The sequence below is a fragment of the Coccidioides immitis genome (genome assembly GCF_000149335.2).
Source record: "Coccidioides immitis RS genomic scaffold supercont3.4, whole genome shotgun sequence".
Taxonomy (NCBI): domain Eukaryota; kingdom Fungi; phylum Ascomycota; class Eurotiomycetes; order Onygenales; family Onygenaceae; genus Coccidioides; species Coccidioides immitis.
Window position 1 is genome coordinate 3,514,018 of NW_004504311.1, and position 25,962 is coordinate 3,539,979.

Sequence of the window (25,962 nt, forward strand, 5' to 3'; positions counted from 1 at the left end):
CCGAGATTACTCCGTAGAAAGCGGTTTCTGACATGAAGTACGAGTTATTTGAATATTTTGGCCCTTTGAATTATCTGAACCGGTCTATATTCGAAACTGATATGACAGTCTTGTGACAGGACTTCAACCCCGGCTGGTACACGCTATCGGCGAGGCAAAAATGAAATGAAAAAGACCGGCGACTAGAATGTCAAGCCTAGTTGCAAGAACATCTCCATCACCGGGACGTGATTCACCGGCCACTCTCGGATTATTCCACTACCATTATTCTCGTGAAGAGCGACCTCAGGTAGAGGGTCAGCCGCTTACTTAGAAACGTTGCTTCTACCGGTGTAGGAGGGGTAGAGGTGATGGGTTGCGGCACTGAATCACCCCCTTCGCACACAAACAATACGAGAACGGTGTGGCGAGCACCTCCTGTATTAAGAGACAAATAGAGTAAGAGTGCGAAGTATTGCGGGAATGGACCACTGGATACCAGTCAATTGGGCTACTGCTCGAGGTCGAAGAGCAGGCCGCAGTCAGTCAAGTTTATTTTATAAATGCTATCTTCGGCCGATGTCCTTTTGGAATGAGTGAGTACCCGACCTCACAGAGAATTCCCTCGAGAGCATCAACCGACGATAATACGCTCTCATGATCTGTATCTTGGACAATGGCTGATTCAAATTCCACCACGTCACCAAACCCCTTTCTTTCTTTCCCAGCACTCTTCAAAGTAAGCATGGCCTTGCTTTCCAACCATGACATCGCTCTCTGCGACATATGCGTGTATTTTGAACTTCCCATAGTCCAATTTTTTTGGGGTCCATTCAGCGACTGACCATCCAATTATTCAGCTATCCTTTGGCGCTCATTTGCGGCAAATTCACTAACAAATTCATCGTAATCCTCACATTTCCCCCAAGCGCCCGGGGGCCGCTTTTTGATGCAGATCAATGCTTCGGCATTCGCCGCTATAACGCTTTCTTTGAAGATGACTCGTAGTATGCATTCTTCAATTTCAATTTGGGTATTGGTTGAGACTCCGTTTTTCTTTTGCCGTTCCCGCAAAGAAAATGAAGGTGCGTTGTTGGTACCAGGCCAAAGAGAGCGAAGTTTATCTATAGCAACACTGCTGGATAACAGTAGAGGGGCACCTTTAAGAATGAAAAAGCGGGATATTTCGCTCCAGGGACTGAATGATTGCTTGGGAAGCATTTGAGCAAGCTGCATTAAAGGCACTCGAGAGTGCTTGGTCCAATCCATGGAGCTAGGTGTGTTTTCAGGGTTAGAGACGAAGCATATTACTCTGAACCAAATAGATTTGAACGTGAAATCTAAGAGTAGGTCGATTTCTCAAAACACATACCCAAAAATGCAGCAAAGGGTCGTTGTGGATGGATAATACCAGTAACACGGTATTGTGCGGGTAAATTGTTCCCGCGCTATGCGATGCAAGCGCAACATGGGGTATAGACAAATGCTTTAAAATGCCACGAACAGTTTCTATCCAAAAATAGAAACCCTTGTGCGGGTGTGATAGAAGCCGAGCCGCCCATTCCAGAACTGCGCATCGATGCACGTTAGAGGCGGCTGGTAGCGTCGGGTGAAGAAGAGGATCTTGATCAACCCACAGATCTGTTGAGAACGCGCAGGTCGGGGGTCTTGAAGCCATGGCCGAATTGTGAGCAGTTTGGGATGAGAGTGGGTTCCTCTGGTCGAGGTGCTACTGTGTTAATGACTTTGTACTGCGCATTTTGAGCGCCCCAGCAAGGCTTGGTGCCTGGAGACACCGGTTAAGGTTCTTTGTTAACTAGTTAACCAGTCATGGCAATCCACTGCTGGAGAGTTAGTTAACTATGTAAGTAACTAACTTACCAGCCCAGCCCAGTCCCCACCGCCGCCGCCGCACTTCGAAGCTAATGACACCCGTCAGTTCACGCCACGGTCAGGGGGTCGAGACTATTCAGCGACTGTTTTTTAGGACAAACGCTGCGGATATCGTGCAAAGTGAATTGAATTGGATACGGGGTTATGAACCTAGAAGGGCTTTGTGATTGCCCTTTCATACATCTGGCCCAGCAAATGCGGTGATAGAGAGGGGATCCCCCCGAGCTCCGCTCGTAACAGGCATGGACTGGGTCACTGAGCATGTGCCACTGTCCCCATTGTGGAGTCGGTCAGTTGGTGGGTTCTGACGGAAACGTCTGTTCTATCTTACCGTGATGGAATAGTATTATTCGATCAATGGTCTAGCCGAGATGTTAGACGGAAGATACAATGAATTCTCCCGGAATTGACCTCAAAGCTTTACCTCAGGGTGATTGAAGGCGGCGATTCCCATAATTCGGTGAATCTTTGAAACAATATCGAACAACAGGCGGAGTTCATACGTACTTCATATATTGAAGCATTATTAGAGGCTGCGCATCATGTACAAAGAAACTCGTTGTTTACTGGGCTCGACCAGATCGCATTCAGCTCCACCGTTTAGGATTCTTTCATGATGCATAGTCTCGCATCCATAGAACCTGAGTGCAGAGTCCCGCTCCGGGAAGCTGAGCTCAACAAACCTAGGCAGGATCCTGGATACAACCCACAAGGTATTACCCCAAATCCTGAAGCTTCAAAGCGAAAGGCTTGATGCAGCGCTTCTGAGGGCACATCGCTTGTTTTAATTGGGTAATCCAATGGCCCGGATGCGGCATGATCCCTCAAGAAAATAATATCGCTCCAATCCCGCTTTGTCGTACAGCAATTCTGGCGTGAAACAAGGGTCCAACCCTTGACTCAATGCCAATGCAAGGGATTAAATTTTCGCCGACAAAGTTACATCGTCATCATACCACTTCGCATCGAATTCTCGATGAGTTATGGAAGAGTGGGACCGCGTGGGAGGCAATTACCCGCCCTTTTGGTTTCCAGAAATGTAGGAAAAACAGTGGTTATCCCATCCATTGGGGAGGATGATGAGATAGTGCATATTTCCTCCAATACAATTCACTTGACTAGCAGTACTGCAAATGGATCTCTTCAAAACATTCATTCAAGACTGTGTACCCGCCCATATGCCATGCTCAGTGGTAGAAATCGGGGTGTGTGCGGTGGTGTTATGTGTGAGTCGGAAATAACACCTTGAAAAAGTAAATACATCACTAACAGCAGGCGAAAGATCACAGCCGTCATCATCTATGAGCTCTGGTTACATCCTCTTGCTAAATATCCAGGGCCATTAATTGCCAAATTCACACATGCTCACGCAGGCTATCATGGGTGGAAAGGCGATATAGCACACGATATTTGGCGATGCCACCAGAAATATGGGGATTATGTTCGCTACGCCCCTAATGCACTTCTCATCAACACCGCACAGGCTCATCAGGGCATGTTATCCAGAATTGATTCACTTCTCTGATCATAGGAATCAAAGGCGTGCTAATTGTCTGAATAGATATCTATGGCTTCGGAGGAAAGGTGGTGAAGGCTGCAAATTATAGTATTCTTGCTCAGAGGGCGCCGAGCATCCTTACGCTTCGAGACGCAAAGGAACATAGACGCCGCCGGCACCGTGTTGCTTTGGCACTCGGAGAGGATAATGTTCGGTTTTACGAACCGCAGATGTTAAACCATATCCGGACCTTTTGTGCCAAGATGGTGGAAGGCGTAAAGAACGTAGATGGCTGGTCTGCGCTCCGGAATATGGCGCCATGGTGTAAGTGCAGATGGGCTATCTCGTTCTTTTTCTGGCAAATATCTCTGAACGTCGCAATTTGACACCAGGAATAGGTAATTATCTGCTCTTCGACATTATGATGTCTATGGTTTTTAGTAGCGACTCGAAGCTACTTACTCATCCCAAGTATCGTCATATTCCGAACGCGATTCATCAATCTTCAGTGTTGCAGGGTGTGCTTGTTCAGGACAAAACCCTGGCGATACTTGGTTTGCATAAGTACCTTTTCAAGACAGCCGTGCGAGAGCGTGTCAAGTTCGTTCATTTCATTCGAACCGTGCTAGGTATTCGATTGAACAAATCCGCCAGTTATACTGCGGATTCAGATCCCTGTCATGACGTTTTCGCATATCTTCGTAATAATCTAAGTTCAGCAGACCTTGCACAGCTTTCTCCAAAAGAGCTCAGCGCCGAATGCGCTACCTTGATCATCGCCGGTATGTGACCCTTTGTAATTCCTTGCTGTTATTGTTGGGAAGATTTAGTTAGCAAATCTAACCGCTGCGGTCAAACTGTCAAACTTCCTGTAGGGTCTGATACTTCTACCATGGGTCTTGCCGGAGCTCTCTTCTACCTAAGCCGGTATCGATCAGCATACGACCGACTTGTGCAAGAAATACGCGAAAAGTTCAACGATGCCTCGGACATACGCCTCGGAAAAACCCTATATTCCTGCAGCTACCTAAAATCTTGCATTCAGGAAACCCTCCGAATCTCGCCCCCAGTTGGCACAGCACTATGGCGCGAAGTCGAGCCCGAAAATGGAGCTACCATCGACGGTGCTGTTATTCCCAAAGGCACTCACGTCGGAGTTGGCATCTATAGTATTCACCATAAGCCAAACCACTTTTCCGACCCTTTCACGTTCCGCCCCGAGCGTTGGTTGTCAGAAGCTCGTCCTGCAGATCTTGTTAACCATGAAACCCGAGCTTATGGGCCGTTTTCGATAGGTCCACGCAGCTGTGTCGGGAAAGGAATCGCAATGCAGGAGCTGATGCTCTCTTTAGCCCATATATTTTGGTCCCTTGACTTTGAGGCTCTGGCGCCCGATGGTAATCGCGTCACAATCGAAGGGTCCGTTTTGCATCCAAGTCCCGGGTGGACCGAGTTCCCTATGAAGGAATATATCATCGCGGTTGGTGATGGGCCTATGTTACGCTTCCGTCGGAGGGCTGTTGAATAATCTTGGTGTTCGAACAGCGCTACCTAGTTAGTACTCTGTAGAAGGCTGATTAGAGGGAGATGGGGTTCCACTCGACTTGAGGTCATAAGGTTGGTGGGGCATTGTGGATTAACTATTTGCCGACTACTGACTAATTTGATGCCAAGAAACGTTGAAATGTTGACTAATCTATATACGGACTAGCGCTAATAAGTTTTGTTTACATTGTTTGTTTTGGCCCGACAACCAAACAACAACAAATCCGCCTGGTTGTGAACGTTGCATAACGTCGGTCATTGCATCTCAACGCCTTGCCGCCAACAGGCCAATGGACACAGATATCACTGTGTGACAGCTATTAACTCGACACAACCATCCTCATATGCATTGCAATCAAACCCACCTCAAACGGTCTTTCTGAAAAGGATACCACCCCTTCCTCGATGGTCGGGCGCGATCAGGAACTTCGAACGGCCTAAAGAAGCTCCCAGCCATGGACGGAGAGGAAAACGCGTGTCGAGTATGAACGATCATTTTGGTTCTAATATCATTGTATATGAAAAGTGATCAGCGACTAACTTCGCCAGTCATCTGCCATTCCCCGTCTCACGAGAAGTCAGACGACGGGAACCTTCAAAGATATAACGACTGCTACGAACAATGCGTCTCTATCAATCCCGCCGAACGGCGTTTTGAAAAGAAAACAGGCCGACTGCTCGTGTATGTTATTCTCTTTTTCTTGGATTCCTTTTGCCGGAGTTATCAATAACCCAGTGCATTCGCAGCCATCGACGTGACTTTCAAGAAAAAGCCCGTTTCCTCCTCCAAACACAAACCGGGTCATTCCACCTCCAAATCGGTCGGCGCACCATCCAGGTCTACCTCAACCATTCCATCCGCGCGCAAACCGTCGGCGACTTCACATTATGCGACGCGAAGTGTGACCTCTTCGGCAGCAGTTCCCTCCGCGCGTGGTACCACCCGTCCCAAAACCTCGTTTGGATATGCATCCACAGGGAGAAACCCGTGTGCTCGACCGGTCACCTCGATGGATACGCATCAGGCAAAGAGAGCTGGTGATACTTCAGGGAAACTAAAGGGTGCGAATCCTAGTCCCCCCGTACCTTCATCCACCTCTCCAATGCCCATCACACCATTACGAGGGAGCCATGACAACCGGTTGAACTTTACATCAGACTGGTCGAGCTCTCCGGCCGCAAGGTCGTACAGAACCCCTACGAGGATGCCCAACATTGATTTGTTATGCGCTGCCGTCAACGATCTGTCTATCAGTTCCCAAAGGCCCCCCGGTGCGCCGCCGTCAGCAGACCGACCAAAACGGCCACCGGCGTCGAGGTTACCCTGTCGCACATCCCCTCCCAAAACTCTACCATCTTCTACTGCTGTTTCTCCTTGTCCATCTATTGCATCCTCTTTAAGATCCTCGCGCCGCACTCCTTCAAAGGTTAACCGGTATCTGACACGTTATTCTCATGTTCAAGGTTGGGACCAAGCCGAAAGAGAAGAGGCCTTAGAAGCGATGTGTGGGCGGTTGATGCACCAGATCAAAGACTCGACCTCCCTCAGCACCGGGCTTCAAGATGCAATGGAACTTTACAAGTCACAGAGTATGTCCAACTTGGATTCCTTATTCTGCTAGTAGCAGTACACTGACGTGCAGAATCATAGTCCGGGACCTCGAGCAGCAAAGAATACAGCTTACAGAGCAGAATGTCAACCTTCGCGTCGACATCGATAGTGCCAAATTACGACTCCAGAACGCAGAAGAGAAATGGAAGGATGCGGTCCGCGAAAACGAAATAACGCTTGATGACGCTGGCCGGCGACATCGGATAGAAATCGAAACAGTGCGACACGAAATGAAAACCCAAATTGACCATATCAACCAAAAGCATCAGGAGGAACTCTTCAGCTTACAACGACGCTTGGAAATGCAATTTGAAGAAGAACGAGAATCCCGTTTGCGCGAATTGAGGCAGCTTAATACTGAATCAGCCATGGAGCGACAACGCGGACAGATGGATGTTGAGAATAAAGAGCGAGAAATCAGAAATTTTAGGGAGGAGATAGAGAGGCTCCGGATAGACCTAGAAAGAGAGCGGATGACGAACGATGAATTACAGCGAAACTTGGTGACTGCAAACAGTAGTGGCGTAACTTTGGAATCGTCGATCCGTGCTTTGAAAGCTCGAATCGAGTTTCTGGAGTCAGGAAACAAGGAACAATCCGATGCTTTTGCACGGCTCGATCAACAACTCAACGATGCCCTTGCGGAAACGAAAGCCACAAAGGAAAAGTTGAGGAAGGAGGAAACGTTACGACGGAGGTTGCATAACCAAGTCCAGGAACTCAAAGGGAATATTCGGGTCTTCTGTCGAGTGAGACCTTTGCTGGACAACGAAACCATGGATGCTGCCGCCCGGATTCGGTTCCCGGATTCCGACGTTGACTCGAAGGAAATTTCCATTCAAGGTCCAGAAGAAAAGAGTAGCCTAGGAAACGTGACGGCCAAAAATTTCTCATTCTCGTATGATCATGTCTTTGGTCCGTCATCCCGAAATCCCGACGTGTTCGAGGAAATTAGCCAACTTGTTCAAAGCGCATTGGATGGTTACAACGTTTGCATCTTTTGCTATGGACAGACCGGCAGTGGGAAAACGCATACGATGTCTTCTGAGGACGGTATGATCCCACGAGCTGTGGCCCAAATATATGAAACGGCAGCGGAACTCGAAGAGAAAGGATGGAAATACACCATGGAAGGGAGTTTTGTGGAAGTCTACAATGAAAATCTAAATGACTTGCTCGGGAATGCAGAAGAATTCGACAAAAAGAAGCACGAAATACGGCACGATATGCAAAAGTGTCAGACAACCATCACGAACATCACCACGGTTACCTTGGACTCACCAGCAACGGTTGAATCTATGCTTCGCCAGGCTGCAGCAAACAGATCTGTGGCGGCCACAAAGGCTAACTGGCGATCATCTCGATCCCACTCAGTGTTTATTTTGAAGCTAACAGGAGAGAATTCTGTCACTGGAGAGCGAAGTGAAGGCATCCTCAATCTTGTGGACCTTGCTGGGAGTGAACGTCTTAGCCACAGCGGGGCTACAGGAGATAGGTTGAGGGAAACGCAGAATATCAATCGCAGCTTAAGCTGCCTTGGTGATGTGATTAGTGCCCTTGGTCAAGGAAAGGAGGGTGGCCATATCCCCTACCGTAATAGCAAGGTATATCCTCAGAGGTACACTCAATCTTCTTTAGAATTTGAGCTGACGTTTTACTTCAATAGCTCACATACCTACTCCAATTTTCGCTCGGTGGCAATTCAAAAACGCTTATGTTTGTGATGGTCAGTCCGCGACAGGAACATCTTAGTGAAACATTGACTAGTCTTCGATTTGCAACCAAAGTACACAATACGCATATCGGCACTGCAAAGAGACAAACCCGGATTAAGGACTCGTAAAGCACGGGGTAGGTAGTCGCAGGGCCTGTTGGCTCGCCACACCGCTTTCATCGTGTGTTTGGTGGAGCAGGATTTCTTAGGATCGATTCCCTTTTGCTTTTATATCGGCAGGCATTTCTTATCATGGTGTATCATTTCGATTGAACACCAAACTCTGACAAAGGATTGTGAATAACTTTTTCCTTTTTCCTTTCCCCTTTTTTTTTTTTTTTTCCCCGTTTCCAGCGCCCAGTTTATTGATGCGGCGTCCCAGCCTTTACGACCTCAACGAGGAATGGCACATTTTGAATCAGATACCCGAAGGTGGTTTTGTATCTATTTCCCTTCTTGACTCTCTTTGAATCGAGCTAGTCGAAGCCGTTTACTTTCATATGTCAGGCATGGAATGCAAGTCGTTGGAACCACTTAACTCTGCCGGACGCTTTTGATAGTAAGTTGATCTGTTTCCTTGCATGTTCTCGGATTGTATCTGAGACCAACGATCCAGATCATCGGTAAGGGGTGATTCATTGAATTTCAGGAGTTCTCAGAACTCTTGCGGGTTTTCCCCATGCGCAGCTCTCTCTGCCTGAAATTCCGGTTAAGGTATTTTCAAAGTCCGACCGTGTAACTTCAGGTCTCATCTACAGACTGTTATGCCTGGCTTAATAGGAATTACGTAGAGCGCGGTGGCAAAACACTGTCATACCTTGCATCCCCTTATTCGGCCTCTAGGAACGCCCTTACTGCTGTAAACGTTTCTTCTCGTTTCTCAATCCAAGGGAAATGACCACACTCATCCAGCACAATCCCAGTCGCGCTGTGGATACCAGATTTCGTCTGTTCCAAATTTTCGATGGTGCATTGTGCATCCTGATTGCCGAATATGATGAGAGTTTGGGCAGTGACTCGTTTTAAGCCTTTAATCATCGTTGCCTCTCTTTTCACCCTTTTTTCTGCCGCGTTTACCTTCTGAACGCACCATAACGATATTTGATCCGGGCCGAGAGCAGCGAAGAAGGCGGGAATATGGGCTTCTGGATCATAGAAATAGATCGGGGCCATTTCGTGGAAAAGCTCCGTGAATTCAGAGTCAGTCGTGGGAGAAGCGGTATCTTGCATCTTGTAAGCCTTGTCGTATCTACTGTCACCTTTCCTATCTCTCTTAAACCTCCTAGAAGCACTAGAGTCGTCGAACCCAATCAACCTATGGTCTATCAGGATAATTTTGGTCACTTTCTCCGGGAATAACTGAGCGTATGCCAAAGCGATGGCACCGCCGTGCGAATGGCCTAGTAGGGCAGGATATCGGTCAAATCTTAGGTAAATACGGAAGAGTTCGAGATCCCTGGCCATATCAAAGCAGCTCATCTCTGTGGGATCATCAGGACGAGATGACCCAGCTGTACCACGTGGATGAAAATAGATAAATTTAAAGTGCTTCTCCAGAGGCGACAAGCCCACTTCGAGGTATCGCGAACCAATACCCCAGCCTGGACACTGAACAAGCACCGGCAAAGAGTTCACACTTTGCTCAGAACATCGAACTGTGTAGGTGAAGTCTAGGCCATTTGGTGCTGCGAAATGATGCTCGCCGGCGATGAGGTCCGCCATGGTGACAGAACTAAAGAATTCAATCACCCTTGCCACTGTAGACCTGCGGTGACATACCCGTGAAATCACTGCTAAACATGATCTAGGAGGTTAACAAACCTACCCCGACCCCCCACAGGTTTACTCTCCTGTGTTTGATTAAATGGACGCGGTTCGACACAACTGGCCGTGCTGCCTTATAGTTGTATTTCCTACTGTGTAGTTGTGTCTGCTCCAATTTTCTAGACCTCATCTCATTCTGCAGCATGTACGGAGTATTTATTTAACAATGACCCTTTCTTTGTGCAAGAATGGACTCCTAGGGATATGAGTTCTTGGCCAGGGTGCTCCACAAATCTTCGCTCCTCGGGTTTGAGCGTCAAACGTTTTGTGTGGTGAGAATTGTCGATTCCGGTGGAGAAGAGAAAACCGTTCGCAATGGACTCGTGGAGTAAGACTAGTTAACAAAACTACCAAAAGTTGCTTTCCAGATTGATTGTTATGTACGGAGTACAGAGCATATCTTGTACAATGGCGCCCATGGGAATGGAATTGGACTTCGCAAGCATTTTAAACAAAATGAAGACTGAATACAACTTTTTGCCTAGGTTAAGATGCGATAGACATGGTGATTAGAAAGAAACCTCAGCCGGCTTTTCTCCCAGTTTATCCATTGAAATCTACCATTATAGCACCAATTAATTCAAAGGCTTGAGGCCATTACAAAGGCTAGGCTTGCGGACTGGAATCCAAAAGCGCGAAGGTGGGCGTCGGCTTTTAACCTTGTCGCTTTGTCTATAATGCGATCACCACGACTTAACATTCGCTGGTCTGATTGTCAATGAGCGACTGAAGATCATGTTTTTGTGTCACCACATTTTTGGAGCTTGTGGTGTGCTTCAAATTGTAATATGGCGGGCAACGCCTGTTCTCGACGTTCAATGCGATTAATTTATCGACTCGATTGTACCGACGTATATTTGCCGGAAACAAACACATCCCGCAGGCCAAAATGCCAAACTTGGGGGACACCCCCCGCGAAGCGCTGAATTGGAAACTGGGCATGGCTCTTCTCTGCTTTGGATTGATGGGAGCAAGTCGAGGTCGGGTTGTCCTTGCATTTCTCCGTCGCGGTTACGGATATGTATACTAACATTCCATAGGAATCGATGAGGGCCTGATCGGTGGAACGGTCCAGCAGAAATCCTTCATTTCGAAGTATAGCTTGGAGGACCAAAACTTGAGCCCGTCGCAACAGGCAGACAAACTAGGCAATATCACCGCCATGGTTCAAATAGGAAGCATTGGCGGTGCATTGATGTAGGTTTCCTACTATGCTTCGTATCCAGGCCTCGGCGCTCATACAAATGCAGTGCCTTTCTTATAACTGACCGTATCGGCCGCGTCTGGGCCACCCGGCAACTATGCCTGGTATGGGCCATTGGAATAGCCATTTATATGTCCGCGAATGGCAGATTGGGCCAGGTCTATGCCGGGCGCTTTATTGCTGGAATTGGAGTTGGCCAGACAACTGTGGTCGGGCCAACTTATCTCGCAGAGGTTGCACCTAGGGCGATTCGAGGACTTTGCACTTGTGCATTTTCAGGCTCGGTGTACGTGGCGATCGTGGTAGCATACTTTGCCAACTGGGGAAGCTCATTGCATATCAGTGATCAGACACAGAAGGAGTGGGTAAGTATTTATGGCTCCTGGTTCCCGCCTAGCCCGAAATGCTGATCGCTAACGTTCCTCAACATCACAGCTTGTGCCAACTTCTGTCCATATAGTGTTTGCTGGTGTTATTCTAATTTTGTCATTTGGAGTCAAGGAGTCCCCTCGATACCTTGCGAAAATAGGCAAGAATGAAGAAGCTATTGCCACGATGGCCTATATTCGAGACCTATCCCCGGACCATCCATACATTCAGACAGAAATGAATGGTATTTACGAACAGCTTGAACGAGAACGAGAGGCAACACTGGGGCTCCATTGGCTTGGTCCTCTTAAAGAGCTGTTCCTTATGCCCTCAAATCGATATCGCATTATGGTAGGGTTAATGTCACAGCTGCTCAGCCAGTGGTCAGGCGCAACCAGCATTACCATATATGCGCCTCAATTCTTCGCTATGCTGGGAACAACCGGTCAGTCAGAGAAGCTCTTTGCAACTGCGATCTTTGGTGTGGTAAAGCTTGTTGCTTCTATTGTCTGCGCTCTCTTCCTTGTCGACATCTTAGGCCGGAAGAGGGCACTAGAATATGGCATTATCTTGCAGTTTATGAGCATGTTATACGTGGCAATTTATTTAGCGGTGGCTCCATCGATTGAAGGAGGTGAAGAGCCCCAGGGGAGTGCAAAAAAGGCCGGAACCGCAGCTATTGTGTCGATATACGTCTCCGGTGTGGGGTGGGCGCTTGGATGGAATAGTGTGCAATATCTCATCAACGCAGAGATTTTCCCACTCCGAGTTAGAGCCCTAGGGACGTCAATGGTCATGTGTTTCCACTTTGCCAATCAATAGTACGTACTTTTCTGTGGCCCTTCTAAATAACTTGGAGTTCACATATTGACTAAAATCCGAAATTCTTTTGTGCAGTGGTTTGAATAAAGCTGTACCAACCATGCTTCTCGAAACAGTGATGAAACCTCAGGGAACTTTCTTTTTCTTCGCTGCTGTGACCCTTCTTGGGTTCCTATGGATGTGGTTTTTCCTTCCGGAGACGGCCGGAAAGTCATTGGAGGCTATGGATGAACTGTTTAGCTTGCCTTGGTATGTGATTGGGAGGAAAGGAGCTGCCTTGACGGCGACTACCCAGGGAGACACAAGTGAAACACGAGACACAGAAAAAGGCACGGTGACAGAGAGTGATCAGCCTGTCGATCTGTAGCCGAAACTCCCGTACACCGACTGATATAATTCTGTGGGTTTGATGAATATGGATTTGGAGCGAACTGTGCAGCTCGCGAGAGAATCTCTAAGGGCTCTGTGAACTTCGTGAAAGGCAGTTTACACCTCTGATATGAAGCACTATGTTACTCCAGCGGATGTAGGCCTAGGTGAAATTGCAGTGAAGAGCACTCACATTTGGTCAAACATCCAACCCAATGCTGATGGTATCTTCTTTTGGTGTGATGTCGCTATCTTTCAGGAGACTTTGTGGATCGAACAGATAGAAATGATAATCAGGGCCGGAGCTAAATGCCTAAAGGGCCTTCAGCGCCTGACAATTTTACATCATATAGTTTCTGCTTGGTGTTCTTCAAAGGGAATATGGCTTTCTATGTGATATCCTGGTTTTGAATGCCGCATGACTTATACAAACCCCCCAAGAGAAAAGGACGAAGAACAAAGAGATTTATCCAGGTTGTAGAGTAACACCCGTCTGGACAACGTTAGCTTGATAGGAACATTGGAGGCCTGTATAGTGGGGACATACAGATCGAGAGTGCAGGAAGCGCAACATGAAGTGGCGTTTAAGATCATATGTGAGTATAATATTGTGTAATCATTTCCGAAGTGATATCAACAATTACAAGCATCATGGAACGCATATTCTTTTTTGCAAAACGGTAGAATTTTGGCCAGGGAGTAGGCGCCAGTTGCCTTCCAAGGACGGAGCGGATTGAGCAGGTTGTACGTAGAAGTGATCAAGCATAGGCACTTCCTCCTCTTCCATTCAGCTCAGCAGACCTTTCTTGTTTTTGGACCACATTTTAATAAACTGTTGCTTTTCCCTTACACCGAGGCCAACCCGTTTGACGCGGCCCAGCCTTGCGAGAGCGTCACCAACTTGGGTGAGCAATGTCTGCTGTTCATCAAAAATGAAATTGTTTGGGTCATTTTGCCCAACAACGACGGGTTCCCCAATCCTGACCCGAATGGAATGAGTCGCGTGGTTCAACAAGTTCCAAAGAAAACCAAAGTAGGATTTGGGGATAGGGGTGGTGATATCTCCGGGTGTATATCGGAGATTGACGGGAAATACTTTAGCACCAGCGGGCGCAGAAGTGATTGAGGGGCTGAGTTCCAAGATTCCCTTTCCATTTGTAGGGGTGCACTCCGGATACACAACAATACAGTGGTGCGGGTACTGTTTCAAAAGAGAAGGGAGGTCTGTGAGATCTGAAGATGAAGGATGCGTTTGTGGAATGGAAAATGCATGCAGAATGGCTTGAAACAGCGAAACGCGTCGTAATTTCTGTGTAGAGGGATACGAAACCGTGAATATCGGGTCAAATACCGCAGCGAGATAGAGAGAATCGATGGGCGAGGTAAACGAGGATGCAATAACCGACCCTGGCTGGGGGAGCCGGTTGGCATGTTGTCGGGCGAGAGATCTAACCATCCAGGCAGAAACAACGGAGTCAGTGACATAGCTGTGTGTATCTCCATCCTCACTCTTTCACTAGAGGTAGTGGCATTCGTACCCTTTCTTAACCCCGTCAATGTGCAAGTCGGCCCACCACAAACCAGCAACGCCCGCGATGGCCCAAAGACAAGCTTTCTTTCCTAGCGATCCAATTGGGAGCCATTGTAAAACCCCAAAGTATACGAACAAGGCGAAGGCGAAGAGAGGAAGTCGAATACAGAAGAGAACGAGCTTTAGGGCGAAGGTCAATGGCTGCACCTGGCCAACGACCGGGAGGAATGGTGCGATACCAGAGGCTGCAAGGACAATTTAGCTATAGAAGCACATTCCTATAAACAATATCATACCTCGATCGCGAAACTGAGAGTACTTTTCCATTGGGACCCAATTTAGCAGAGCATTGGAGAGGCGCGCAGCGAAGTTCGTGGGGTTGAGGCGTGTTTGGATTGTCTGGTGGGAGACATGCGCTGAAACTCAATTCTTTTTCCACGAACCAAAGCACTGAAAGAGTACCTAAAAGGTTGCAAAGAGCAATTGGAGCAGAGTGATGGCTCCTGATAGAATAGTTATGTCTGTTTCCCGGCTCTTGCGGATAGTATTTATTCCTTGCATGTAATATTGAATAACGAGCACGGGAGCTAAGGAAACAATCGACAGATTGCATTCCCTGGAAGGGCGCTGGGAAGCCTCTCCAGCCTCGACATCAGCAAGCTCTTTAGCTGAAACTTAATGGGGAACGGCAAACCACGGGCGCCCATCACTCCTCGAAGCCTTTATACGGAGTACTCTGTACTTCCTTCCAAATCGCCCCCCCATTACCAAAATTAACATATCTCTATATATTCCCGCCCACTGCTGTTGTTCTACTTCTCAATATTGGATACATGCTTACTCCGTACTTCCAATGTAGTTAGCTAAGGTGGATACTCCGTTTTTTTTTCCACACAGGGACCAACTTTGTTAACAGATACCGCCGCGGATTGATATGTGACGTCAACGAGTCGGGAGGTGGGAAATCTTGCTCTACGGAGTACTCCGTATATCAATCACTATCTAAATAAGTTGTGGAACGTGCAGATCCCCAGCAATTTCAACACAGTCGATTTTACACACAGGCCGGGACAAGCTAGGGAAATGCCACAGGGCCTCTCAATGAGCCATCGCCGAATCCTTTCTATTTGCGAAATTCATATTGACTCAGAATTGATTTTAGTGAAAGCAGGAACAAGTACAGGTCAACCCTTGGTAAAACGAGAGCATTGGATTGTAGGAGAAGCCATGAGGATCTTGCGGCAGGAAAACGTAGGATAGAATTGAAGTCTTGTTTCCCGAAGCGGTCATCCATCCGATGAACTAGATGAGATGTCTTACAACACCGAAAATCATTCTCCTAGCCGCGCCTTTTCAGATCTCATTTCTTGAATGAGAAATTATGACAAAGCTGCAGTTTTAATCAACTCTGGTGATCCCCAACATTGATCGATCTTATTATGGGCAAGTGGGGAACTTATTGGCGACAAAGACGGGCTCAAGGATAAGAATTTACGCCATCGGCACGTAGATCTCACTGGCTCAAGGCGCATCTCGAGACTATCTCGAAGCAGGGTCGAGTCGATTCAACCAGCCACTTGCCACCCCGGTGCCTAGATCATGGCGGTTTGGCGCTGGTCGTTGAAAGCTGAGTTTGGCTGGCCGAAATCGATTAGTGTCTGTCATTCGGACAAGGTTCCGAGGCTAGGACGATTCAGGCTTAGTGTCCGAACACGACCTAGTCCCGAAACTCTAATCCGGGCTGCCACGAGAACCCGAAAGGCCGGGAGGGCAAAGGAGATATGAGCCATGCAGCGACCATGCCAATGGTGCTTCAACAACACAACGCGCTGCCACTATGGGAAGTGAAAAACGTAAGCGCTGGAAGGCTGAGATTGAGGATGTTAGAAATCTATGGGGGTGAACACGCAATCAAGGCGGTGGCTGCGTCGAGGATTTATTTTGGACGATGATTTTCGAAAGGCTGCAGTGTTTTTCTCCTGCGTTTTCTTCTTACCCGTCGTTATATAAAGTCTCTGCTTCGCGAGGACGTTCATTCATCCTGATTCTCCATATCACTTTCAGCTCCAACCTCAATCTGTCCGCTGCACCATTGAACGCATTTCTCTCGCCATGGCAGACGACGGAGAGTTCCATGACTTCTACAAATATACTCCATCCAAGGCAGCCGCATCGGTATTCATCGTTCTGTTTCTGCTGACATCGACCTTTCATGCTTTTCAACTTGCGAAGCCACGAGTGTGGTTCTTTATCCCGATCGTGGTTGGCGGCGTTTGTAAGTACTTCATCGACCTAGCATTCGATTGACTTTTAACACTCTGTTTCTAGTTGAGATAGTGGGATATGCCGCTCGCATTGTCTCAAGCACCGAAGCCCCACTGTTCAAGGACACTCCATACATTATCCAGACGTTATTTCTGCTCCTCGCTCCAGCTCTTTTTGCTGCTTCGGTATACATGCTTCTGGGCCGCTTGATAGCGGCTCTTCACGCCGACCATTTTGCTATCGTAAGGCGAACATGGATGACCAAGATATTTGTGACGGGCGATATTTTGTCTTTTGTGGTCCAAGGAATGGGTGAGTAAACGCCAAAGTGAGAGGTAACTTTGGCTAAGTTGCAACTAGGTGGCGGTATCATGGCTAGCGGAACGCCTTCCAATCTCTCTCTCGGCCAAAAAATCGTTATTGGCGGCTTGGTAATCCAGCTTCTTTTCTTCGGCTTCTTTATTCTCGCTTCCATCATATTCCATCGTCGAATGACCGCAAATCCAACGACGGAGTCTATGTCATTGTGCTTCTCATGGCACAAACATCTCTTCGCGCTTTATATCGCCTCCGCTCTCATCATGACGCGGTCTATATTCAGGGTAATTGAATATATACAGGGAGCTGATGGAGAGCTCTTGAGCAATGAGGTGTACTTATATGTTTTCGACGCTGCCCTGATGCTGATACTCATGGTTTTGTTAAATGTTGTACATCCACGAGAAATCGCAGAGCTTCTTAACGGTGATAAAGGGCTGAACTTCGGTGATTTAGAAATGCGACGCGGTGGACGCAGGCGAAACAGGCCCGGCGGGACTGGCTCCGAGCAGAACGAGGCCAATGGTCGCGTCTCTTTCGTCGACACAGCATACGCGAGGCATGCCATTGCTACCAGGGGTCTCGCCTAAAGCACGATACAGCACATATGATAGATTCCTTGGCATGCGAATTTGGCTGGCCGCCTCATGACGTTTCAATTGGATGGCACTATGGGTGAGATTTGAAGATATGCATATGATGAAATACTTAGCGGATTTCTCTGTACTTAAGAAAAACGTCGAGAGGTATTTTGCCTTTGTCATGAAGCTTTTTGCCTGCATGCCATCACCTATCCCAGCAAGTCAGCATGTAGTCTCTGAATCGCGTGCAAAGTCACCACGTACTGAGCTTTTAAGAAATATGCAAGCATATATTCGAACAGGCTCTTGCACCCGGTGACATGTAATCAACTGTGAATCCAAGCAATATATATCTCTGGGTTTCGTAGTGACATGCTCAGCAGATTCGAAATCTGGAAGGGGTGGGGGGTAGCCCAACCACTTCCATCGGCCACGATATTGTATATCTCCAGTTCTGGGGCAGATTCTCAAATATTGCGTTGATAACTTGAACGCTCCACCCTTCTGCCCACCAACGAGCAGGCGCATTGTAGAGAATCACACAGAAGTGAGCTAATATGATTAAGGAGACCGAATCTCTGCATCTCAAGTACGATAAGAAAGAGTCTGAAAATATCATGGGGAATCTCAGTGCCATCGACCAATCCTTGCGTTTGGTCTGGGCCATGACAAATGAGTCCCACAGCTGATCGATGGCTTTTTGATAGACTGGGTTTAAGGTAGATTCGGTAGAATTCAAAGCTAGAACATGTAGACAGTGTTGCTCCATAAGCTCAAGGGCCATGGAAGTTTCTACGGGAAGATACCGGCGATCCGTAATTTGCGGTCCGCGTTGTAATAGGATTCCCAGTGGGCTTTTCTCGAGTATATGCCATGATCGGCGTATGGTTGCCATGGCCTTTCTAAGGAGAATGAAAATATCCAAAAGCTCATCGATCGGATTTTCAAGCCTCTTGCGTCGACTGGAAAATTGGGCTGACCCGAAGGCGAAGAATATGCTCAAATTCGAGAAGGCGAACACGGCACTGGTATTCGATTTCGTCATCGTAGGAACGGTGGATCGGAATATTGTCACTGCAGCATTATAGTGCCTTTGTGCAGCCTCCTTGTAAGAAAGTGCGGGAAGATTTTTGGAGGTCCATAGGTGGTTGATATGCAGAGCCGATACGGCAAGGATAAGCTGCATCAGGAATTGTTGAGACCGGGCTTCCCGAGGAATGTCAACCTCCCAGACAGGCTTGTATATGTCGTAGTCGATGAACGAGAGGAATGTGACTGTGGTGTAGTGGTACATCAATTCAAGGTCTTCTACAGGATCCGGATTGCTAGGGTATAGAAGGCGTAAGTCAACCGGAACCTGATCATCCAAAGATCGCACGGGCTGCTGCTCCAAACCCTGTACAATGCTGGTTGAAGCGGGTGTTTCAGGAGCAGGCGATGGAGCGGAGTGTGACTTGGGCGCGCACTGGGATTCAAAACTGCACTGCGTCTTGCGATGGCGGCAGTTGCGGCAACGGGGGCCTTGTTCGTCACACTTGAAGTCGTGCCGGTTGTCGGTCAGCGAGGGGCGATCAAAAAGCACGGAGAGGCATAATTTAAAGCAACCTTCACTTTCCTCCGCTTGCACTGTTGGCAGCCGTTCCGGGATTTCTTCGGAATCCGATAATGCCATGGTCTTTGCTGGACGCTGCTCGGTGGCATTTGCAAATTCCAACCCTTCAAAGCAAACGAGGCCATGTTAAAGGGTATTAAGTCGTCTAAATCAAGCCGGCTCCGCTCAGGATTGGTGGAAGAGAGGGTGAAAATACGGGACGGAAGATTTCAGTTTGAGCGACGACAACGTCCACAAAGAAGGGGAAAAGTCTTCAGGCACAATGGATAAAAATTCCAGCTGCCTGGTGCTGGGCTTGGTTGAGCGCCGGATTGGATGATTGTCGCAGCAGAGTTCGCGGACCATTTAACGGCCATGCAGATCAGGAGCTAGCCAGCGAGTACAGCCTTATGTACTACTCCGTACTACGGAGTAATAATCTGTTCGCAGGTGAATGCTGGACAAGAAGCCATATCTCGACGAAGCTGACCAAGCTGCACAATAATTACCTTAGTCCTGGGGAGGAAGCCTGCTTGTCTGGGAAGCCTTAATTTGACCGGATCGCTACCTAGACAACCGTGATGGGCTGCCCTTGAAGGCATGATCTCTGCTAGTTAGTTAACTAGCCTGCCAACAACGGCTAACCTTCCCTTATCAGCATTTAGCGCCCCGGCTACAAGCGCGAGTATGTGGAATTGATTTTGCAAAACCCCATCCCAAGTCCAGGATGACTGATCCCGCAAACTGCAACAAGGAGTACCTATGCCGAAGAGAAACACATCATCAGCGTCTTAAGTATGTACATCGTTACAAGTTCTCCGTGCCCGCAATGAGACAGCATAAAGCAGCCCCCTTTTGTGAAATCAGCGATAATGAACGGTGACCCCTCCAGTAGCGATCGAGGGAGCAAGGGTGAACGAAACTTCCAGGCCTCCTGGAATTCTAGGGTCTCCAGCGATTCTCAGTGCCTTCGTCTTCTTGACGCAGTCCGCCGCGGCGATGAAGATGCAGTCCAGTGCCTGTTGGATGACGGCGCTAATATCAGAGCCAAAAATATTGATGGCGAAACGGCTCTCCACGATGCAGTCAGGAACGGCTCTCTCTCCATGGTGCAATTGCTTCTCGACAGGGGCGTCGATGCTGAAGTTGCCGATTCAAAGGGAGCCAAGGCCTTGTACATTGCGGCAGAGACTGGCGACCTTGAGTTGGTCGAACTTTTGCTGCGATTCGATGTCGATGTCGAGTCGTTCAATCCGGTGGCTCAAAGCACGGCATTCCACCAGGCCGTTATTTGTGGGCACCCCGCTGTGGCTGGGCTTCTTTTGGCAAAGGGAGCGGACATTGATGCTCTGGTTTGCGATGGACATACACCACTACTCAATGCTGTGATCCGCAACGATTTGCAGGCCGTCGAGTTCTTGCTGCAGAATGGAGCAAATAAGAAGCTACGTGACGATGATGGCCGAAGGATTGAAGACTTTGCAGTCGAAAATCCTGCCATGCTAGCCTTGCTACAATCCGACCAGCTCCTTCAAGGGCCCGCGATTACAGGCCCAAAGACCTCCACAAAGCGACAAATCAGGATACCACCCCTTTCATCTGATCAGCCCAACAAGTTGAAAGCCTGCCAGGGATTTGAAGGCACTATTGTTGATTTTTTCGTGGGCACAACGGAGCAGAGGATCGAGAAAACGGTGCCGATCTACGAGCTGCTCTACGGCAAAGGGCCTGACTCCATAATGGATCCAGCCAGTCGAGTGGAGATTGACGGACAGCAGCCTACATTCAGATGGTATCATCTACCCGCCAACAATGTAGGCTCTCCACCCCAGTTTATACACACGATCGGATCTGACTTTATTAGATAGAGTGGGTTCATGTATGGCTTTCTACTCATACTTTGTAATCCTAACCCTATTGAAAGTAGCTAACGTAAGGATTCTACCGAAATCTGCGCAGATTTTGGTTAATCGACATTTCAGCAATCGGAGTTCTGGTGCTACGATGCTGGACGAGGAATTTAAGTCCAAGCTTGCATTGTCAAACTCCACTCTTCGACAATATCGAGTTTCAACGAAGCACTCCTCTTTCATGAGGCCGCAATGTCGAGTTGTCAAGGTAGGGTCCCTAATCTTTATTCGACATTTACAGCCAAGGTCAATTAACGGACAACGAGCAGTCGAGCCCAGACTCCGATCCAAACGATGAAATAGATAACATTGTGCTATTTGTATGTCTAAAATCTAATTCCCTTGGATACAGCCGCTGATTTACCTGCATATTCCGTTCTTGCATTTTGAAACATCTGAAGGATATCATAAAATGGCCCGGTTTTTAAAGGCTCTAAGCGAGCAATTCATACACCAGAGTCAGCCCGCACCAAGCCTGTGGCGCGCTTCTCGACAGCCTAAGAAACGGCCCAGAGAAAGAACCCTGGTGCCTTCTCTCTTGGATCCGCTTCAAAATGCTGGCCCCAGCGCGAGTGCCATTACGTCCTCCGATTCATCGGACTCTACCCAGAGGACATTTACACACACAAAGGGAAAGTTACGCTCAGCATTTGAAAATCTAGCCGATGTAATGAGACGAGGGTTACATCGAGGTCCAATAACAAAGGATTCATCCTCGGGCCATGAGGATGACATAGAGAAAGGCGATCACCCTGGAGGCGACACGAAAGATTTTGCTGAGGCAATTGCGTCTTCACAAAGGGATCAATTATTTGGGCCAACCTCGTCTTCGAATGAGAAGCTGACTGCTGAAAATGAGGCTGCGACGGTTATCTCCAATGCTGAGAGCACTAAAGCCTCAAAAATGGCTGGTAATGACCGTGGAAAGACTGGGAACTCTCTATCTCCGAGCGAAAAGCCAAGTGCTGCAAACAACACAGCCAAAACGGCCATCTCAAATGTTAGGAGCTCCAAAACCTCACAAATGGTTGATAGTAATAGTGAAAAACTTGCGAATTCCCTCTCCCTGAGTGAAAAGCCAGGCTCCGAAGGCGAGAGAGCTGAAACAGTGAGCTTGAATATTGAGAGTACGAAAACTTCGCCAATGGTTGATAATACTAGCGGGAGTCTTGGAAGGTCCCCACCTCCGACGGTACCGGCGGTGGAGGAAAACACAGAAGGTTCTGTTGCTAGTCAGCAAAACCCAAGTCAGCGAAGCGGCCGGTCGTTCTGGGGTTTGAGCGCTGACGACGTGGATAACCTCAACTTTAGAGCCGAAGAAAGCGCTTTTCGAACAAGAAATGGTGGAGACCAGACAGCGGACTTGATGAATATTGACGAACATCTCGTGAAAGGATACTTCTCGCCCAGTAATCCTGGTGATTCACCTCTCCAACTAAGGAGAACCCTCGATCAATACTTCTACACTCATCTTGCACACATGTCAGAAAGGAATACTGGCGGACAAGTGATCCAAAGGTATACGCAGGAGCACTTCGCTGAGCCTAAGATGTGGATGGTAGACCAACTATGGCTTTGGATACTCAATAATGGTACATGATTATCCTGAACAGCTGATTACATGCTAACCGGGTTGTAGATACCATCATTAGCTGCTGCCCGCAACGGTGGGATATCTTCTCCAGCAGCTTTTCTCACATGACTGGAACATTATTCGAGCCGTTTCCCGATCAGTCAGGACTTGAAAATCCAACGGTTACCAGGCATCGAAACTCGTCGCTCGTGCCTAGTTCCATCGAGCTTGCTCAGGGCAAACCCAAGGACAAAAGCAAAAACGAAGGCAACGTCGTATTAGGGTGGATGGCCGGTAAGCAGTCTAAGTTAATCCGAAAGGCAGCTATTCAGCGGAAAGACAAGGAACGGGGCCAGTTTTTCCCTGCTGGTAGTCGTGATCATTTAGAGACTGTTTTTGAGCCCTACAGCCCTCGATCATCTTCCGAGGAAAATCGACAACGTCGGGCATTCCTCCGGAAAGATCCTTTAAATGTCCATCAAATGATACTCAAGCACCTACAAAGTCGAGCACGAGACCCTATTACATCAGTCTATGCACTTGCAACCTTAATTGCGGACACTTGCATGGAATTATTTGACGAGTACCGAGTTCCAGATGAATTCCAATTCTTCGACTTCTTTGAGCGATCTATTGGCGATGTGGTAAGCGTGGTAATGCCTCGTAATCGCCTGTAAGGGACCTACTAAAAGCGATCGCAGATAGACCAAGAAACGCAATGTTTTCAAAGTTTTGCGAAGAGCCTTACTAATAAATCTCCGCGCGAGACAGATGCCGTATTTAGCATAACTAAAGAAGCCACATTATTGGCTGAGATTAAAGATATTAGCGATGAGCTTGGAATATTGAAAATGGTTCTCCATGACCAGCAGGAGCCCAGAGAAATCCTCGCTCAGACCATTGCTCGGCACAGGACGAAAGACACAAATGTGAAAGATAAAACCAATGATTCGCCGTGGGCACGGAATACAGTTCTAGGGAGCCATCTATCTAGGATTAAACTGATGGAAAGTCTAGCAGAAAGGTCTTACCAAGCAGTAAGAGTACCTGGGAATCTATTTTACTACCTATACTAATACCGGTAGCTTTACAACCTGCTTGACCTGAAACAAAAGCAAGCCAACGTCCTAGAGGCACTGTCGTCTCGCAAACAGGCCGAAAACACTTTTGCTCAGGCTGAAGCGACCCAGAGCCTCACAGAAGAGAGCCTAAAATTGGCCCAGTATACCCATGATCAATCGCGTGAAGCTACAAGACAAGGCAGGACAGTTTTACTCTTCACAGTGGTAACAATTATATTTGTAAGGAACATGCATTTGCCATGCTTCATTGAAAGGGACTGACAAAACACAGCTTCCGTTATCGTTCATCTCTGCTTTCTTTGCAATCAACATTGACGTATTTCCGTGGACCAGCAGTGGACGGCTTCCCCTGGACTACATCCTAAAATACTTGTGTAAGAATTCTATCGCGGGCACGGATTTTCTGTGTCCAGCAAAATGACTAACAGAATCCTGGATTGACTAGTCGGCATATCGAGTGCTGTATCTATACCCTTCATTCTCATCGCATTCAATCAGGATAGGATTGCGCAATGGTTAAAATACGCTCGAGGCTTAGCCGCCGCGGGCTGGGCATTCCTTCTAGCGGCTATGGTGGCAATCCTTGCAGTCATCTGGACACAAAGTTTAGCGACAGGTATAAAGGCTGCTGTGACAATTGTTATCATTTGCGCCATTTTGGTGGCTCTCATTGTTTACACTTGGCATCGGCTCTTTGGTTCAATGCTAAATTTTACATCCTCTTCTGATGTGTCATCGCGAAGTTTATTGTCAAAAGGTAAGTACTTCAACTAGTCAGGTTTATATCTAAGGGGGAAATATATATCCACCAATCTTTTTCTTTTTCTTTTTTCCTTTTTTCGTGATAAACAAAACATACTTTAATATATTGAGAGTAGCAGGAAGACCTTAGCCTTACCCATCTGTTATTCATCAGTAAGCGTTTGCATAATTTTAATACTCAAGTGCATGTTAATAATTCCAAGAGTGGCTAAACCCACTGCGACCAAAGAACCCCACCCAAGAACCATTGCAGCGACCCCGATGTTTCCAGTAACAGTGCTATATGATAGGATCTCGACCATTGTCACACCAGCAGAGCTTGATATATGTTGCCAGAAGGCAGATAGCAGAGCAAGGAGTGAGGTAATGGACATGAGTACCATAAGAACTTTCACAGGACGTGCTGGTGGAAAAGGCCTGATGTATTGATCTTCCTCATCAGGATCCTCCAGCCAGTTGGGAAACACCGCCAAAATAAGAATACAAATCAGTAAAAGTGGTATCGATGCAAATCTATCCAAATAAAATTAGCGAGTAAAGAACGACACCCAGCTTGGTCAGGACATACACAAATCCATTGAAGACAAGCTTGTCCTTGAATGTTTTGGCGGTCCATATCAGATTCAATGGATCATTGTGTGATGAATTGCCCGCTCTGCTTTTGACCAGGGAGGCGAGTGCTTCTGCGCTTCGGGCGCAAATCCAGAGGTCGGTGGCCTGCTTCAAACACATTCCCAGGTATCCAGTTCGAACCTCTAGGGATGGGTAAGAAGCATTCGTGCGCACCAGATGTGAAATTGTGGACGCCATGTTCTCATTAACTTGTGTTGAATCGAGGTACGATGTGCCATTGTTCCCCACAGTGTTATACGACAGTGAGAGAAGATAGACGTTACTGAGGTCAGTGCTTGTACAGCCGGCAACCAGTATTGCTGAGAATGACAACTTCATCAACTCCAAACCCAAGCTTGTATGAGATGTGGAGTGACATACATGCGAAGATGATCGGGAATATGGTGATCCCCATTAACACATGGTGATAGCCAACAAGGTAAAGGAAACGAAACCCTCCTGTACTGCAACATTAACTACATCACCCTCAGACTAATAGGATATATGATAGTCCATACCACTCTTCCATATAGAGACCATTTTGGATAGCTGGCTGAATTTGGTATTTCATATGAAGTCCGGTTCAAAAATAAAGCAAAAAAAATTGAAGAGAAGGCTGAAGATAGTGGGGTACACGGGGCCGGTTGGGATAGGCTCGTCCATGATGAAGCTAATGCAGCAGAATGACAGGAGTTAACAAAGTACTCCGTAAACAAGGGATAATTTTGCGTGCGGAGTTAAGAAGCCCGCCCATGTTCCTTGTGTTTATCCAAGTACGGAGTGCTCTGTAGTTACCAGTCCCGTTCAAAGTTAGTGCAATGGGTGTGGTGCTCTATCCTCACCCATCCTCATCATTCTCACTCTGCCTCACTAATCTCAATCACCCTATTCCCCCACCAGCTATCTGC

The 25,962-nt window shown here is 47.6% G+C and overlaps 11 protein-coding genes across 11 annotated transcripts; 6 read left to right on the forward strand and 5 right to left on the reverse strand.

The window, feature by feature from the left end:
- Nucleotides 1-531: 531 nt before the first annotated feature.
- Nucleotides 532-1,657, reverse strand: CIMG_05500 (uncharacterized protein; the record flags this gene model as incomplete). Its single annotated transcript, XM_001246058.2, has 3 exons — nucleotides 532-756; nucleotides 877-1,233; nucleotides 1,352-1,657. The coding sequence occupies 3 exons, from the start codon at nucleotides 1,655-1,657 to the stop codon at nucleotides 532-534; spliced, it is 888 nt and encodes a 295-aa protein (XP_001246059.2).
- Nucleotides 1,658-3,302: 1,645 nt separating this feature from the next.
- Nucleotides 3,303-5,069, forward strand: CIMG_05501 (benzoate 4-monooxygenase cytochrome P450; the record flags this gene model as incomplete). The annotated part of the gene is made up of 4 exons (XM_001246059.2): nucleotides 3,303-3,369; nucleotides 3,434-3,694; nucleotides 3,769-4,152; nucleotides 4,246-5,069. 4 exons carry the CDS (start codon nucleotides 3,303-3,305, stop codon nucleotides 4,896-4,898), a joined length of 1,365 nt encoding a protein of 454 aa, XP_001246060.2. The 3' UTR covers nucleotides 4,899-5,069.
- An 81-nt stretch (nucleotides 5,070-5,150) lies between these two features.
- On the forward strand, nucleotides 5,151-8,832 carry CIMG_05502 (kinesin motor domain-containing protein). The gene is made up of 5 exons (XM_001246060.2): nucleotides 5,151-5,397; nucleotides 5,465-5,597; nucleotides 5,663-6,505; nucleotides 6,567-8,131; nucleotides 8,194-8,832. The coding sequence occupies exons 1-5, from the start codon at nucleotides 5,371-5,373 to the stop codon at nucleotides 8,368-8,370; spliced, it is 2,745 nt and encodes a 914-aa protein (XP_001246061.2). The 5' UTR covers nucleotides 5,151-5,370; the 3' UTR covers nucleotides 8,371-8,832.
- A 237-nt stretch (nucleotides 8,833-9,069) lies between these two features.
- CIMG_05503 (uncharacterized protein) lies at nucleotides 9,070-9,963 on the reverse strand (the record flags this gene model as incomplete). Its single annotated transcript, XM_001246061.1, has 1 exon — nucleotides 9,070-9,963. One exon carries the CDS (start codon nucleotides 9,961-9,963, stop codon nucleotides 9,070-9,072), a length of 894 nt encoding a protein of 297 aa, XP_001246062.1.
- A 991-nt stretch (nucleotides 9,964-10,954) lies between these two features.
- CIMG_05504 (sugar porter (SP) family MFS transporter) lies at nucleotides 10,955-12,827 on the forward strand (the record flags this gene model as incomplete). The annotated part of the gene is made up of 5 exons (XM_001246062.2): nucleotides 10,955-11,075; nucleotides 11,106-11,262; nucleotides 11,316-11,634; nucleotides 11,705-12,459; nucleotides 12,536-12,827. The coding sequence occupies 5 exons, from the start codon at nucleotides 10,955-10,957 to the stop codon at nucleotides 12,825-12,827; spliced, it is 1,644 nt and encodes a 547-aa protein (XP_001246063.2).
- Nucleotides 12,828-13,412: 585 nt separating this feature from the next.
- CIMG_05505 (vacuolar protein sorting protein Vps66) lies at nucleotides 13,413-14,931 on the reverse strand. Its single transcript, XM_001246063.2, has 3 exons — nucleotides 14,657-14,931; nucleotides 14,368-14,605; nucleotides 13,413-14,277 (listed from the first exon to the last, which is right to left on the reverse strand). The coding sequence occupies exons 1-3, from the start codon at nucleotides 14,685-14,687 to the stop codon at nucleotides 13,617-13,619; spliced, it is 930 nt and encodes a 309-aa protein (XP_001246064.1). The 5' UTR covers nucleotides 14,688-14,931; the 3' UTR covers nucleotides 13,413-13,616.
- A 1,028-nt stretch (nucleotides 14,932-15,959) lies between these two features.
- Nucleotides 15,960-16,145, forward strand: CIMG_05506 (uncharacterized protein; the record flags this gene model as incomplete). Its single annotated transcript, XM_001246064.1, has 1 exon — nucleotides 15,960-16,145. One exon carries the CDS (start codon nucleotides 15,960-15,962, stop codon nucleotides 16,143-16,145), a length of 186 nt encoding a protein of 61 aa, XP_001246065.1.
- A 327-nt stretch (nucleotides 16,146-16,472) lies between these two features.
- On the forward strand, nucleotides 16,473-17,533 carry CIMG_11559 (RTA1 domain-containing protein; the record flags this gene model as incomplete). Its single annotated transcript, XM_012358502.1, has 3 exons — nucleotides 16,473-16,635; nucleotides 16,689-16,937; nucleotides 16,986-17,533. The coding sequence occupies 3 exons, from the start codon at nucleotides 16,473-16,475 to the stop codon at nucleotides 17,531-17,533; spliced, it is 960 nt and encodes a 319-aa protein (XP_012213925.1).
- Nucleotides 17,534-17,900: 367 nt separating this feature from the next.
- Nucleotides 17,901-19,379, reverse strand: CIMG_05509 (uncharacterized protein; the record flags this gene model as incomplete). Its single annotated transcript, XM_001246067.2, has 1 exon — nucleotides 17,901-19,379. Exon 1 carries the CDS (start codon nucleotides 19,194-19,196, stop codon nucleotides 17,901-17,903), a length of 1,296 nt encoding a protein of 431 aa, XP_001246068.1. The 5' UTR covers nucleotides 19,197-19,379.
- A 608-nt stretch (nucleotides 19,380-19,987) lies between these two features.
- CIMG_05510 (uncharacterized protein) lies at nucleotides 19,988-24,454 on the forward strand (the record flags this gene model as incomplete). The annotated part of the gene is made up of 10 exons (XM_001246068.2): nucleotides 19,988-20,929; nucleotides 20,980-20,994; nucleotides 21,075-21,233; nucleotides 21,295-21,345; nucleotides 21,378-22,617; nucleotides 22,665-23,242; nucleotides 23,300-23,635; nucleotides 23,684-23,899; nucleotides 23,952-24,054; nucleotides 24,126-24,454. The coding sequence occupies 10 exons, from the start codon at nucleotides 19,988-19,990 to the stop codon at nucleotides 24,452-24,454; spliced, it is 3,969 nt and encodes a 1,322-aa protein (XP_001246069.2).
- On the reverse strand, nucleotides 23,684-25,940 carry CIMG_05511 (uncharacterized protein). The gene is made up of 4 exons (XM_001246069.2): nucleotides 25,573-25,940; nucleotides 25,436-25,513; nucleotides 25,011-25,374; nucleotides 23,684-24,955 (listed from the first exon to the last, which is right to left on the reverse strand). Exons 1-4 carry the CDS (start codon nucleotides 25,592-25,594, stop codon nucleotides 24,586-24,588), a joined length of 834 nt encoding a protein of 277 aa, XP_001246070.2. The 5' UTR covers nucleotides 25,595-25,940; the 3' UTR covers nucleotides 23,684-24,585.
- Nucleotides 25,941-25,962: the final 22 nt, after the last annotated feature.

Bases quoted from the DNA above. Each gene is read 5' to 3' on its own strand.
- CIMG_05502 (XM_001246060.2), top strand. From the start codon at position 5,371: ATGGACGGAGAGGAAAACGCGTGTCGA. The intron at 5,398-5,464 runs GTATGAACGATC...TAACTTCGCCAG, and splicing joins GAGAGGAAAACGCGTGTCGA to TCATCTGCCATTCCCCGTCT. The intron at 8,132-8,193 runs GTATATCCTCAG...TTACTTCAATAG, and splicing joins TCCCCTACCGTAATAGCAAG to CTCACATACCTACTCCAATT.
- CIMG_05505 (XM_001246063.2), bottom strand. From the start codon at position 14,687: ATGGAAAAGTACTCTCAGTTTCGCGATCGAG. The intron at 14,606-14,656 runs GTATGATATTGT...TTGTCCTTGCAG, and splicing joins CTCTCAGTTTCGCGATCGAG to CCTCTGGTATCGCACCATTC. The intron at 14,278-14,367 runs GTACGAATGCCA...CTGGATGGTTAG, and splicing joins ATTGACGGGGTTAAGAAAGG to ATCTCTCGCCCGACAACATG.
- CIMG_05511 (XM_001246069.2), bottom strand. From the start codon at position 25,594: ATGGTCTCTATATGGAAGAGTG. The intron at 25,514-25,572 runs GTATGGACTATC...GTTGCAGTACAG, and splicing joins GGTCTCTATATGGAAGAGTG to GAGGGTTTCGTTTCCTTTAC. The intron at 25,375-25,435 runs GTATGTCACTCC...TGTCATTCTCAG, and splicing joins ATTCCCGATCATCTTCGCAT to CAATACTGGTTGCCGGCTGT.